The sequence below is a fragment of the Pteropus alecto genome, unplaced genomic scaffold (assembly GCF_000325575.1).
Source record: "Pteropus alecto unplaced genomic scaffold, ASM32557v1 scaffold22, whole genome shotgun sequence".
NCBI classification, from domain to species: domain Eukaryota; kingdom Metazoa; phylum Chordata; class Mammalia; order Chiroptera; family Pteropodidae; genus Pteropus; species Pteropus alecto.
This window is the reverse complement of record NW_006434839.1, coordinates 10,149,631-10,162,882: the sequence shown is the minus strand read 5'-3', so window position 1 is coordinate 10,162,882 and position 13,252 is coordinate 10,149,631. Positions and strand designations below refer to the sequence as shown.

Genomic DNA, 13,252 nt, shown 5'->3' with positions numbered 1-13,252 from the left:
GGAAGAACTGGGGGCGGGGGTGCTGGCTCAGGGATATGGGATTGGTACTCAGATTCCTGGAGAGCTGGTGGATGGGAGGTGGAGGTAGACACTGTGGTTTAGATGTCTACCCTAGGGCCATTGGGTGGCCAGTTTCTATTCAGCCTGATCTCAAGGATATTCTCCAAATTAGGACCTTAAAAGTGAGCGCTGACTCAAACAGGAATGCTCCTCACCCAGCAGGCAGGCAGAACCATATGCAAACACAGGAACCTTCACTCTAGCCAGGTCCTGTGTTAAATCAGGGCTTCCCTCCTGAACCAGCCTTAGTCTTCCCAGCCCATCAGCCTATCCACTAGCCTCCCTGACCCATCAACCTCCCTGGCCTGGGCCAGCTCCCTCCAACTTACCCTCCTAGCTGCAGCCAGAGCAGGTCACATTAAAGGGATTATGCCCTTTGATCCAGGGCCCTTCTGTGGCTCCCTCCTGCTCCAGGCTAAAGTCTGCTTTTCCTAACAAGACATTCAAGGCTTCTAGGTCCAGGTCCGGCCTCCCCACCTGTTCATTCCAGAAACCCCCAAGTTGGGCAGTATGCTCATTCCCCACTGCATCCTCCAGTGCCAATCCCTCTTCACAGCCTGTAGTTAGCAGGCACCCATGCTGCAGTTTGGGCCTCTGCTGGGGAACACTCTTGCCTCTCCACCCTCCTCCTCTTCCTGTCCAACAGGTAACTTTCCTAGATCCCTCCCAGATCAGCCCCCAGCTCTTATACTCCCTGGGGCACATCTCTAGCTGCATTTACTACCCTGATCTGTGACTATGTATCCACAGGCAGCCTCCCCCACGAGACTCTGGCCCTGGGAGGTGTGATGAATAAATAAATGAATGAGCAACTGAGTAGCCAGAGTAGGGCACAGAAGCATTTCACTCAATTGACCTGGGACACTGCAGCACATGGCGGGTCAGCTTCATTCCCCGTCCTCACATCTTCACTCAGTAGCCTATCAGCCTCCTTGCTCTTTAATTTTCTTCTTTCCCTTTCCCTCTCTCTCTCACTCTGAATCCTGCCCTCTCAAGACTTTTTTCTGTATTTTCTTTCTGTATGTCTGCCCCGCTCTCTCTGATATTTTTCACTCCCCCCTCAGTCCTGAGGGAGCTCCTTGAAGACAATCTTGCATCCTCACCTCTTTGTGGCCACATCTGATAAATGCTGGCTGAATGAAGTATATGATGAATGTGGCAGTCTCAGCTCCTTTATCTTACAGATCTACTGAGGCGGGATCTGTTTTTTCCTTTAAGTACCCAAAGACTCACAGCCATTAAAGGCCAGTTCCATGCCAGGCACTCAGCCAGATACTTCCACACAGCCCTCCTCTCTGCCCTCCCTCTTCCTCACCCCCAGGTGTGAGGTTTTCCTGCATGAGTTGCTGCCACCCATCTGTGTGTTCATGCATTTATGGATATCCAGCCCTGCTGCTCTTCCCTGGCCACGGTATGGCCCCGGTTGCTGAGCACTTGGGCTCAAACTCACTTAATTCTAACAGCCTATGAGGTGGGCATACTGTTCTGTGACAAAACCAAGGCCCTGAGAATGGTGGTGACGAGTCCAAAATCATACTTCTATATAGCAGGGCTGAGATTCAAACCAGATGTGCCCAAATCCCAAGCCTATCATGCAAATAACCAGTAGGGTAGACCATCTGGATGTCTCAAGTACTCTGAACTCCCAAATCACACGCCAGACGTCAGAATGCCAGTTTGTTAAAAAGAAGGACGAAAGAGTGGACCTTCCTCTTCAACATGTTCACCTCATAGAGTTCACTCCCTCAGAATGTTATTCCTAGCCACCTCGCTGCCCAGGCCAGAAGCCTGCGGGTTCCCTGGCTCTCTCTACCTCACTCTCCAGACATATGCAATCCAAATGTTCCCATTCTGTCTCTATCTCTTGACTCCATCTGCTTCTCCACATTCCCCGTGATCACTGCCTGAGTTCTGGCCACCATCATCTCTTACAATGGTTGCTCCTTCAGTCTTGCCTCTGCACAATGCTATCTCTAAAACATAAATCTGGGGGTATCATTCTCTCATTGAAATCCTTCAGTGGCTTCAGGATAACTGTCCTCAGGAATACCTTCCAGATTCTTTAACTTTCTTGAAGGCACTTATGCTCTCTTGCCACTAAGTCTTTGCACGGGCTGCTCCTCTTTCCTGGAACACCCTCTGGTCCTCATTGGTACCCGCTTCATCCCGCTGGCAATCTTGAGCGCCCCCTCTCTCGTGGGTTAGTTACCCCGATGTATGCTTCCACGTACTTCTCACATTTTAGCAATTAACACACTGCTTTATAATTGCCTGTTCACTGGACTCTACCTCACTAGACAGTAGCATCATTAATTTGCTCATCCTTTTACCAATTGAACGACTCTGTAATGATTAACTATGTGCCATAGTTACATACATACATACATGACACAGACCCAGACGTTGCTCTCGAGAACAGACACTATCTTCTCCTTTGGGATCTCGGGGTCTAACGATAGTAGGCTCTAAACGTTTGTTGAAGGAACAATCTGAAGTGCCTGTGCGAATCCGCGATGCCGCGCAGACTTCTGGAAATCGTAGTCCCGGGATTCAGGCCTCTCTTTATGGCGCAGGCGCATTCCGATTGAGGCGGTTTTGCTGTTAATGCGCATGTTCCGGGGGCGGAGTGGCGGAACTGCGCATGCCTAAAGCGTGGGGCGCGGCCGAAAAGGCGGAGCTCTGCGGAGGCGGGGCTTCGGTGACGTGGTGGTCGCCGCCGAACCTGCCGGTCTGCGAGGATGGCCGGGAGGGGGAAGCTGATTGCGGTGATCGGAGACGAAGACACGGTGACCGGCTTCCTGCTGGGCGGTATAGGGGAGCTTAACAAGAACCGCCACCCTAATTTCCTGGTGGTGGAGAAGGATACTACCATCAATGAGATCGAAGACACTTTCCGGTACGGTAGCCCGCGAGGCCTGAACAGGCCCCTCTGCTGCCTGGTGGGAGCGCTGGGAGAAGGCGGGGGCGGCGCGGGGCTTGCAGACCCTGGCTGAAGCGTTGGGTCCCTGCCTCCAAAGTCAGGGAAGTCAGTGCGCCCGCCCTTCCGGAGGAGAGGCCTCCGCGCCCCAGGTTCCCTCTGGGGGTTCGGTGGGATCAGGGCTCCCTCCTCACATGACTGCGTATCAGGAAAGAAGGGGAACAGAGCTCATGACTGGCGCGCCGCCCCTTGGTGGAACCTGCCACTTCATAGCTGGGTGTCCAGAGCGCCCGGGCCTCAGAGGCGGCCAGTCTCAGTTCCTCTGCAGGGGTTCTCCCAGTTCACCCATAGAGCAGGCTACTGGCATTGCAAGGCACTCGGCTCTAGCGAGTTGACCCCTAAAGGAAACGCACACAGTGAACACACCTAGGGAGCCCTGAACTCGGGCTTTCTTGTATTTTCGTCTCCCTTAGAGGCGCACTGCACAATCGTCCTGTAAGGTAAGGGTTATTACTCTCACTATGGATGAGAAAACTAAAGCTCAGAGAGGTTAAAGCACGTCCCAAAGTCACACGATTCGGAAGAGACAGCAGGGATTTGAACCCAGTCCCAAACCTTTCTGCCTCTTAAGCTAGGGCCACACTCTACCTTGTAGGCGCACTGCAAGGCGCACCGCCCTCCCCAGTCTGTCTTGGAATTTCTCGTTGTCCTAAGCACAGTGGGTAGAAGATCAGGACTGTGTCCTCCCTTCTGCAGGCTTGTCTCTTAATTCAGGCATTGTCCTGGTGATTAGACTTGAGGACATCAGCCCCCTATTCTTTCCCTCACCCCTTCTCTAGGGCCCCTTTTGCCAAGTCTCAGGAACAAAAAGCATTCATTCACCTGTTTTCCCCTAAACAGCCCAGCCCTGAGCTGCAGGCTGAGACTAGTTCCTGCTGCCTGGTGTATAATAGGCCCTGACCTGGGAGGCTGGGAGGCTGGTAGGCTGACTTCTAAGCTGATCTCTGCTGATCTGCAAGCAGTCTGGTAAAGTGACCCAAAGTTGTCATGGGCGGACAAATTTCACCCCAAGAACTTGCCATGTTTCTCACATGCCAAAGGAAACCAAGTCTAACCTTCCCTATTATCTGACACAGTAAGTGCTCAGTAGTTTTTAAAAAATTATTTTATCGGGGTAACATTGGTTAATAACTATAGAAATTTCAGATGTACAACTTTATAATACAAAACAGTTTTTAATGAATAAGTAAATGAATGAATGGGTGGGAGAATCACAAGAAAGGAAGATCCCAGTACCAAGTTCTCTCTGTGTGGAAAGTGTGATTCCTTCATTATGATTTTCCACTTCCTGTGTTGTGTTCTTGGCTCATGCTGAACTTCGTATGATCCATCCCCGCCCTCATCAGCATAGACCTTGAGGTGTTTAGTCAGCTCATGGTTTGTTTTTTTTTAAAGTTAATTTATTTTCCTTTGAAAAGTTAATGAGTTCATGTGGTTTGCAAATTAATACTTAAAAGGCGAACACAGTTGAGAAGTCTCACTGCCACCAGCCTTATTCTACCTCATTACCTCCCTCCTCCACGCCCATGAATAACCACTTACCTTCTTCCTTATCTTTCCAGTTTTTTTAATGCAAATGCAAAGGGACAGACATATATTATCCTTTCCTTTTCTTACACAAAGGCAACATACGGAATAAAATGGCATGCACCCTAATCTTCATTACCAGTCCACTTGAGAGCCTTCCAAGAAGGGGAAGTAGAAAACTGACCACCATGGCCCTTAGTTTCTGAATGAAATTGGTTCTGGAGAGAATGGAGAGTTTCGTGTAGCAACCTTTACCCTTGTCCTCTGTGCTCTCTAGGTCAAGCACATTCCCTTCTGTAGCCCAGCCTACCAGTGGGCCTGGGACTCCCTTCTCATCTCTCCCCACAGGCAGTTTCTAAACCGGGATGACATCGGCATCATCCTCATCAACCAGTACATTGCAGAGATGGTACGGCACGCGCTTGATGCCCACCAGCGCTCCATTCCAGCCGTTCTGGAGATCCCGTCCAAGGAGCACCCATACGATGCCGCCAAGGACTCCATCCTGCGCAGGGCCAAGGGCATGTTCACGGCCGAAGACCTGCGCTAGAGGACTCGTCCCATCCCCGCTGCCTCTCCCCAGGCTTGCCATCAGCCCCTCTCTAAGTTCTGAGCCTCTGATTTCCAATTCCCTGCCCTTTCCCACTCCTAGAGGCTAGATGAGGTGCTTCCAGGTTGCTGGAGCTCTGCCATTAAAATCAAGGCTGGTTAGGGAACAGGAAGCCTGAGTGTCTTCTCTCTCCACTACCTCTTTCCTGTGCTGTTACAATGTCATTGTTGATGTTAAATTAAAGTAACATTCTTCTCTCCAAACTAAGCCTTGGTGCTAAAAAAGACAGGTGTGGGATGAGGCTGGTGCGGGGGATTAGATGGGCCGGGCTGGAAAAGGTTCTGCCAAACACCCAGGCACAGAGGATTTGGACAAGGAAGATTGTGCCAGGAGGCCATAACTCAAGGACTGGTCTGAATCAAAGATGACCAGCTCTGGCAGGGAGGAATGGGAGGATTGTACCCAGACCCCTGGCTCCCCAACTTCAGTCTGTATGGGCTGGGAGGGAACCTGAGCCCAAAAGATGGAAGCAGAAAACACAGGAAACCGGGAAGCTGTGATTCTAGACTGGGCCTGGGTCCTGCAAGGGTTGTGGAGACCAAGGCTCTTAGCCAATGGGCGCTGGCCTCAGGCTGCCTCAGGAAGCAAGGCATGTGAGGTGTGCTGAGGGCATGGCAAGTAGAACCCTGGCCCTGTGTGAGGTGAGGCTTGGTTGCCTGGTGACTGTCCCTGGGCAGCCATCTGCTGTCAGAAGGACCTGCTCTGCTCACCTCTCAGCCGCAGACACCCTGGTACCACTCTTGCCCTTGCCACCATGTCGCGGCAACTCAACATGGACACAGTGCAACAGAACTTCTGGAAGGAGGAGTTTCTGAGGCAGAAGATGTTGCGCTGTGAATGGCACCGCAAGTATGGGTCGATGGTGAAGGCCAAGCAGAAGGCCAAGGCTGCAGCCCGCCTCCCCCTCAAACTGCCCACCCTGTACCCCAAAACCCCACTCTCACCCCCACCCGCACCCAAAGCAGTTCGTTCCAGGGCCCCTAGCCCTGCCCCGGGAGCTCCTATTCAGTCAGAAATGTACCCAGTACCACCTGCCACGCGGGCCTTGCTGTACGAAGGCATCTCCCACGACCTCCAGGGGCGCTACCACTACCTGAACACCCGAAAACTGGACATGCCAGAGATGCGCTACCTCTTCCCTGTCACCACCAACTTCACATATGGCTGGCAGCTGGGTGAGCCCCAACCTCCCAGAAACAATTCACCTTACAAACGGGCACCTGCCATGAGCCAGATAGTGCTCTGGGCAGGAGTCGTGAAAGAGGCATAGACGCTCCTTTCTGGGGTGTCCATAGAGCAAGGAAATGTCTGAGAGGGACAAGTTCCAGATGAGACTAGAGAGTGATGGGGTAGGGGCAGGGCGCATATGCTGCTTTAGACAGGATTGCCAGGAAAGACCTCTGGGGACCTAAAGGCTGAGAGTTAAATGACGAGCAGGAGTTGGAGATTTATTCTAAATACGAGGGGAAGCCAGTGGAGGGTTTTAAGCAGATGAGTGACACTTAAAAAAAATCACCCTGACTGTTCTGTAGGTAATGGCTTTTTTGTGAGACAACATAGACTGATAGATGACTCAGACAGCTACTTTCTGGCAAGAGATGATGATGGCTTGGGCCAGGGTGATTAGCAGTAGAGCTGAAATAGGTTCAGGATATGTTTTGGAGGAAGAATCAATCAATGGAACTTTCTGATGGGTTGAATGTGAGAAAGGGAAAGGAGGATGCACTGGGGACACCCAGGTGTTTGGCTGAAGCAGCTGTGACAGAGCAGACGGGGAGAGGAGCAGGGCTGGAGGCTGTGTGAAGACAGGTCAGCGTCGGCCCTGAACTGGAGTGGTCAGTGAGGCAGTTGCCCTCTGGATCAAGGTCAGAGCTGAAGATGCAAATTGGGGGTTATCAGAAAACAGGTACTCTTTAAAGCCATGAGATTGGGGTACCTTAGCCAGGAAGCTGTAGATTCTGGGGTCTGATGGGAGGAGAACCAGGGGACACAGAGGGGTAGGGAGATGGTGTTGATGGGAAAGCTGTCCATCTGGACTGAGTCTGCTTTTTCTGTGAAGCCGAGTCAATGTCGTCGGCTGGAAGGGAGAGGAGCAGAGACAGTGGTGTAGTTTGAGAGGAAGAGTTAAGGTGTGGGAGAAGGATCATGCCAGGGAGTGGTGCAGGGTGGCTGGGTGATGCTGAGTGTCCCATTGCTCTTTGTGGTCATGAATTTCAAGTGAACTACTCAGCCATGCGTCTTTCTCCAGCAGCTGGAACCTGCACAGAACAGGTGTATGGTTGGGGATACACACAATTGAAAGTTTGCCTAAAAAGTCCCCCACTTTCTTCAGGGCTCTAAAGGGACAGTAAAAAGAGCAATTCCAATGAAAGAAAGCCCAGATGGAGAGCAAGAGGTAGAAAAAAAGCCCTACCTAGCTGTTTCAAAGAAGTCTAGCTTTGTCCCTGTGACGAGCAGGGCTGGAGGATCCTGAGGCTGGCTGTCATTTTGCCATCACTGCTGATCTGGGCACCCAGCCCACTCCCTGTCTTCCCATAGTCCTCACTCTTTATAAGAACTTTTTATTTCTTCACACTTAGAAAGTGGATACAACACAGGCAAATTCCTAGGGCTGGGCAGGCAGGGCCTGACGTGCTCTGTGAGTTCCTTTCTCAGGAACCCATTACTGGCCTCTGACATCTTTTCCCAGGTCCCCCAGTGAAGCAAGAACTGGTCTCCTGCAAGATGTGCCGCATTGAATCGTTCTTCCGCAAGAACGGGGCCTTCGCACTGCTTGACCCCAGGGACCTGGCTCTCTGACCTTGGGCCAGGAGGCGGCTTAGAGGAGGGAAGAAGAATCACGCGCCACCTAGTGGGAAGAAGCTCTTGCATGTGTCTGTGTGTTTGGCTCTCCCAGGCCCTGGACTGCGTTCTGGGCTTTTCTGAAACTACCTCTGATCTGTAGATTGGCCTCTTGCTTCTTCCTTAACCCCCATCTCTTTAATCATCCTTTTGAAAATTCAGCAATGGTTAGACGAGAGCTGGGAAGGTTGAAGGCTACTCTCCAGGCGCAGGTTTCTCAGTGCCAGGGGACCACAGTAGCTGCTGGAAGTTCTTGGTATTCCTGGGGAGAGAGTGGCCTGTCATCCCAGATGCCAGAGAAAGGGGGCCGCCACCACCCCCACAAGCCTCCCCTCGCCCCCTCACCTGGCCCCGAGGGCCCGCAGCCACCCTGTCCTCTCCTGGTGCATCTGTCTCAGCTGCTCCTGCAGGGCGCGCCGCTGCCCCGCAGCGTCCTCCTGGGCAGTGCGGGGCACTGAGCGCGCTCACCTCCCAGCCCCACAGCTCGACGTAGCCAGCAGGGGGCAGCACCGGGACATACTCGCCCCGCTCAGCCCCCTCCCAGCTCTCGATCTGTGTCTGCACAAGTGCGCGGTGCACACACTTGAAAGGGAACCAGGACGCACCCAGCTTGGCCCAAGGCCCCTACTAACCTCTCCCGGAGGTCTTGCCTGTGACGAGAGCTGAGCCGGGCTGGGTGGGGACCCCAGGGGGTGCACCCGGCAGTGGCGGTTCCTGACGATGCTAAGACGTCCCAGGACCTAAGGGAGACAGCTGTCAGCTGTCGGCTAGCAGCTCTTGTTGCCCCGTCTGCCAGCTGGCCCGCTCCGTGCGGGGGACGCACCCGGAGCCTCTGCTGTTCGCAGTCCTGCCGCCGCCGGCGCCTCGCCGCGCTGTGCAGCTCCAGCAGCCGCTGCAAGGTCGTCTCCTGCTGTGCTGCACTCACGGCCACGGAAGCCTCCCTGCCGGGGGACCTGAGCCACGCACCTTTCGAGGCCTTGGGGGCCTCAGCCGCTCCCTTTCTCTCCCCATGGGCGTCCAGGAGCCCCGCAGAGTCGCCTGCCCGTGGCCCCCTCGCCTCGCGCACCTGCTGGACCGCGGGGCCCGGGTCTCTCCCCGGGTCCCGCAGCCGGTGCTGATTGCGCACCATCCCTGGGTGCCCCGGGAGAGCTGTAGGGCGCTCTTGCTGCTCAGAGTCCCCGGTGATCAGAGCCGCCAGCATCACAGCTCCTGGGACTGGGAGCAGCGGCGGGGCTGGAGGCCTCGCGGACGGAATGAGAGCCGGTGCTCCCTCCAGGCCGGCCCCCTGCTCTCCCACCGCCAGTGCCGACTCTTGTCTCTGGCCATCAGTCTTGTCCTGCATCAGCCGAGTGCTCTTTTCCCCGGGGCCTGGCCTCTCCCTTTCCCTAGGCTGCGGCATCTGTTCTCCTCGGGACCTGCAGAAGTCGCCCAGAATTCCCAGGGTGTCTACTTCTTCTTGGGGCTGTGTAGGCGTCTCTCCCTGAGCCACTTCCCTGGCTTGTGAGTCTTGGCTTCCGCCTCCGGAAAACTGAAGGATCTTCACTTCCCCGCCCTGAGAGGTCTCCTCATTCGGTTCCAAGAGGGCCCCCTTTCTCTGGCACTCAGGGCAATTTCCTCTGTGGCTTTGAAGAGCATTTTTATTCTCACCCTGAGGGGTCTCCCACCCTGGACCCCCAGAGACGACTTCTCTCAGAGCCTGAGTAGTCTCCCCACTCTGCCCCTGGACCGTCTTCTCCCTCTGACTCTGAGGAATCGCAGTCCTTGGCAGTTTCTGAAGTTCTGCTCTGTCCTGGCCCAGGCTCCAGCCCAGCCCCTTGCGGGGATCTGGGTGTTCTGGCAGGCCCTGGGAAGGCAGGCCTGAGGACCCCCAGGCTTCCTGAGCGACCTTTCTCCCTTGAAGGTTCCCAGAGGATGGTGGAAGGGGCCTCTGGGTGGTGGGCTCTGCTTGGCCCCTCTCTTTCTTCTGGTCCAGGTCCTGGGAAGGAAGAGCACTTTGTCCCAGGCTTGCGAGGGAATCCCTGTGCCAGGGCCACTTACCCCAGGGCAGTCTGGAGACCCCAGTGGCTGCCCAGCTGGATCTCGCTTCCATTACGCCCCTTGCCTGATTCCTGAATTTGTTAAACCCATGTTACGTAGTGTAAAAGGTGCATCAGCCATGGTCCCTTCTGCCATTTGACCACAAGAGGTGGCCCCACCTCACCCCAGTAGCCTCCTCTGAGGCTGACCCCACCCCTGCTGTCCACAGTCTGAGAGGGCCCTTGCCCAGGACCCTTTGACCACTTCACCTTGAACTCTGAGCTCTCTGGTTCCCCAAAGCTACTGCTGGAGGTGGGGTTCAGCTCTGGTAGGCAACCTGAGGGAGAAAGATTGATGTTGGGAGCCCTCTGCTCATGTCTCAGCTCCTCACATTCATTCTACCTGAACTGGAACCAAGAAGCCTAGGGAGTCCCTGGCACATAGCCAGGGCGAGGGGTGGGGGTGGGGGAGCGGTGAGTTGCCTGAGAACCGGTGTTTGAACTTCAGTTCATGATCTACCTTTATTTACAAAGCCTACTAAGTGCCTGCTTGTCAGGTTTGTCTGCCAACAGCCGACCCCATCTTCCTTATCCTTCCATCCAAGGCAGACCACCTCACGGGAACTGGCATACCCTCTCCCTCCACCTGGAGCAGGAAGGGCCTCATAAAAACACCCCCACTTTGTCCTGGTGTGCCCATCCGGGCCCATAAAGAAACCTATGTGCACCTTACTTTATTATTATTAAGCAAAAGCCAAAAAAAAAAAAAAAAAATCCTCTTTAGCTCTTTCTTGGTTTCTGACAGCACCATCAAATGAAATTCAAGAAGTGAAATTTTAGGCCAGGGCCAGGCCTCAAAACTGCAAGTCTTCATAATTAACCAAAGAAATCTAAAAAAAGAGATGAAATGTCGCTGCTCCCTTGCAGCTGTGGAGGAGGGAGAGTCACTCAGCATCTATAAAACTCGTTGAAATAACTTGATTTCATAAGGTCTTAAATTAAGAACTTTCAGAAGAACATTCTATGTTTATGCAATATGGATATGTGAATATTCATAACTAACAAAATGAGTATGTTCTGTGAAAATAAATCTGTCTTTTGAGGAGTTTCTGAACAAAGGGGTCTGATAAGATTCCTGAGCCTTTAGAAATTATTGCCGTGAACTGCGAACATAACCCCTAGCCTCCTTCGTCTGTAATTCTCGTCTTTTGTCTTACTGATCACTTATGTCTCTGGTAATAATGTTGTAATTGATCTATCTGTATTTCAAAGAGAATATACTTGTAAAAATTTCTCTTCCAATCAGAAAATAATCATTGGCACTTTCTTCCTCTCTCAGATGCATGATGGAACCAATAAAAGCTTATGACCTTGCTGGGTTATGGTTTAACAAATCCTTCGAGAGTCTGTTTCATTTAAATTAACACTTCCAGGGCTCACAGCATCTATCCCACTGGATTCTAATCATTTGTTTATTGTCACGCTCTTTCACTAGGCTGCGGTCTCCTCAAGGATGAGGACCAAGTGACCGGGCCAAGACTCTCTTGTGCTCTGTGTATCCCCAGTGCCTGGCATAAGGGTGGCCAATAGGCAGCCAAGAGCTGCTGTTCCATTCCCTCCTCCTCTGGTCAGCCACGGACAGTCATTTCCAGCCTCTCAGCCTGGCTTCAGAATCTTCCTGGACACAGTGCCTGAGACAGCGGCTACCAATCAGGGAAAAGGCATATAAAATAAAACCTACCTGTAGCCCCTGGGCACCCCAGCACCCGATAAAAACGTATGAGACGAAGAATGAGTGAGGACTGAACCGGAATCCTGAGACTCGGGGTGAGGACTTCCCAATCTAGTCTGGCCACCCCGGCCCAGGGCCTCCTGCTGTCCTGGCTGCAGATTCCTCCTGTCGACATACCAGGTGTGGGCTCTGCAGGCATGCCAGCGTTCTCCCACCTTCGGCCTCCGTCACTCCTGGCTTCGCTTGGGTCTGGGACTGACGATGGGTCCGCCGCCTGCCCCCTGCAGGAGTGCAAAGGCTGCCTCGGATGCACCTCTTGCATCTGGGCTCTGGAAGTGGGAGCAGTCCTCACTGCCAGCAGGCTGCTGAGCCTTCCCACCCAACACTCAGACTCAGTCCAGGGCAGCCTGCTCCAGCCCCTGCATCCACCACTGGATCCTGGGGGGTGCCCTTTCCAGGGGTTGTGGGGCAGCCATATGGGTGCAAATGAGTAAGAGCCCCGGAGGAGCCTGGGGTGTGAGAAGGTGTTGGCCAGGGCTGTGGAAGGAGACCAGAAAGGGGCCAGTGTTTGGTTGCTTTGTGTGGCAACGCGGAGTAGACAGAGTTCCCTGGGGGAAAAACTCACCCATCTGGGAGCTGATGGTTCTGGCTCAGGCAGTCCCCAGCCTGGGGTGATGGGCACAGCCTGGAACTCTGGAAGGGTTAGGGGGCTGGCCTAGTCCCGAGGGCACCAACTCCCAGTGTGGTAGGCAACCTCTAAGACGGCCCTCAGGGACCCCTGGTCCTGGCATCCGTGCCCTTGGGTGATGCCCTCCCCTTCCCCTCTAGGTGAGGAAGCTTGGAAAGGGGTCTCTCCTGCCCAGCCAAGCCTTCGGATGAGCCTGCAGTCCTGGCCGACGGTGTTGGCTGGACATTTCCTTAACGGTCATCACGTGACACGCCCTCCTGCTACAGCTGAGGATGCCTCAGTCCAGAGAGGGCTGCCAACCTGCCCAAGGTGCCTCGGCAGTTGGTGGCTGGGCTGGGACTGGAGGCACAGGTCAGGCCAGTCACCAGCCCTGGAGGGAGAAGCCTGTGGCCGGGGCTGCTCAGCGTCTCATCTCAGGGGCACTCAGCACATCAGCACCTCTGCCCTCGGGGGGCTCTGCCAGGCCTGCTTTCCTCCCCCGCTGCAGCCATGTCTAAAGACTTCTAGGTATCACCACAGGGGATCTGACCAAGATAATAGTTAACTGTGGGATGGTAACAGCCTGCAGAGAAGGAGCAGGTCCTGTGCTCCAGGCACAATGCTCAAGCTTTATGTGGATGAGTTCTCTGGTCTTCCCAGCAGCCCTCTGAGAAAGTTGTGTTAACTTCCCCAGTTTGTAGCTTGAAGAAATAGAGGCTCCCAGTCCGTGCAGAGCATCAGAATCGAGATCTGAAACAGATCCGCCTGTCTCTAGAGCCCGAACTATTTCCACTTCCTGCACCACTGTGCTTACTCTGACGTC

The 13,252-nt window shown here is 53.8% G+C and overlaps 2 protein-coding genes across 2 annotated transcripts; both read left to right on the top strand.

The window, feature by feature from the left end:
* Positions 1 to 2,733: 2,733 nt before the first annotated feature.
* On the top strand, positions 2,734 to 5,377 carry ATP6V1F (ATPase H+ transporting V1 subunit F). Its single transcript, XM_006910532.3, has 2 exons — positions 2,734 to 2,956; positions 4,913 to 5,377. The coding sequence occupies exons 1-2, from the start codon at positions 2,799 to 2,801 to the stop codon at positions 5,112 to 5,114; spliced, it is 360 nt and encodes a 119-aa protein (XP_006910594.1). The 5' UTR covers positions 2,734 to 2,798; the 3' UTR covers positions 5,115 to 5,377.
* A 124-nt stretch (positions 5,378 to 5,501) lies between these two features.
* On the top strand, positions 5,502 to 8,755 carry ATP6V1FNB (ATP6V1F neighbor). The gene is made up of 2 exons (XM_015588412.2): positions 5,502 to 6,349; positions 7,864 to 8,755. Exons 1-2 carry the CDS (start codon positions 5,929 to 5,931, stop codon positions 7,971 to 7,973), a joined length of 531 nt encoding a protein of 176 aa, XP_015443898.1. The 5' UTR covers positions 5,502 to 5,928; the 3' UTR covers positions 7,974 to 8,755.
* The last annotated feature ends 4,497 nt before the right edge of the window (positions 8,756 to 13,252 follow it).

Coding starts and splice junctions, on each gene's coding strand:
- ATP6V1FNB (XM_015588412.2), top strand. CDS start 5,929: ATGTCGCGGCAACTCAACATGGACACAGTGCAACAGAACTTCTGGAAG. Junction 6,350..7,863: donor CACATATGGCTGGCAGCTGG/GTGAGCCCCAAC, acceptor ATCTTTTCCCAG/GTCCCCCAGTGAAGCAAGAA.
- ATP6V1F (XM_006910532.3), top strand. CDS start 2,799: ATGGCCGGGAGGGGGAAGCTGATTGCGGTGATCGGAGACGAAGACACG. Junction 2,957..4,912: donor GAGATCGAAGACACTTTCCG/GTACGGTAGCCC, acceptor CTCTCCCCACAG/GCAGTTTCTAAACCGGGATG.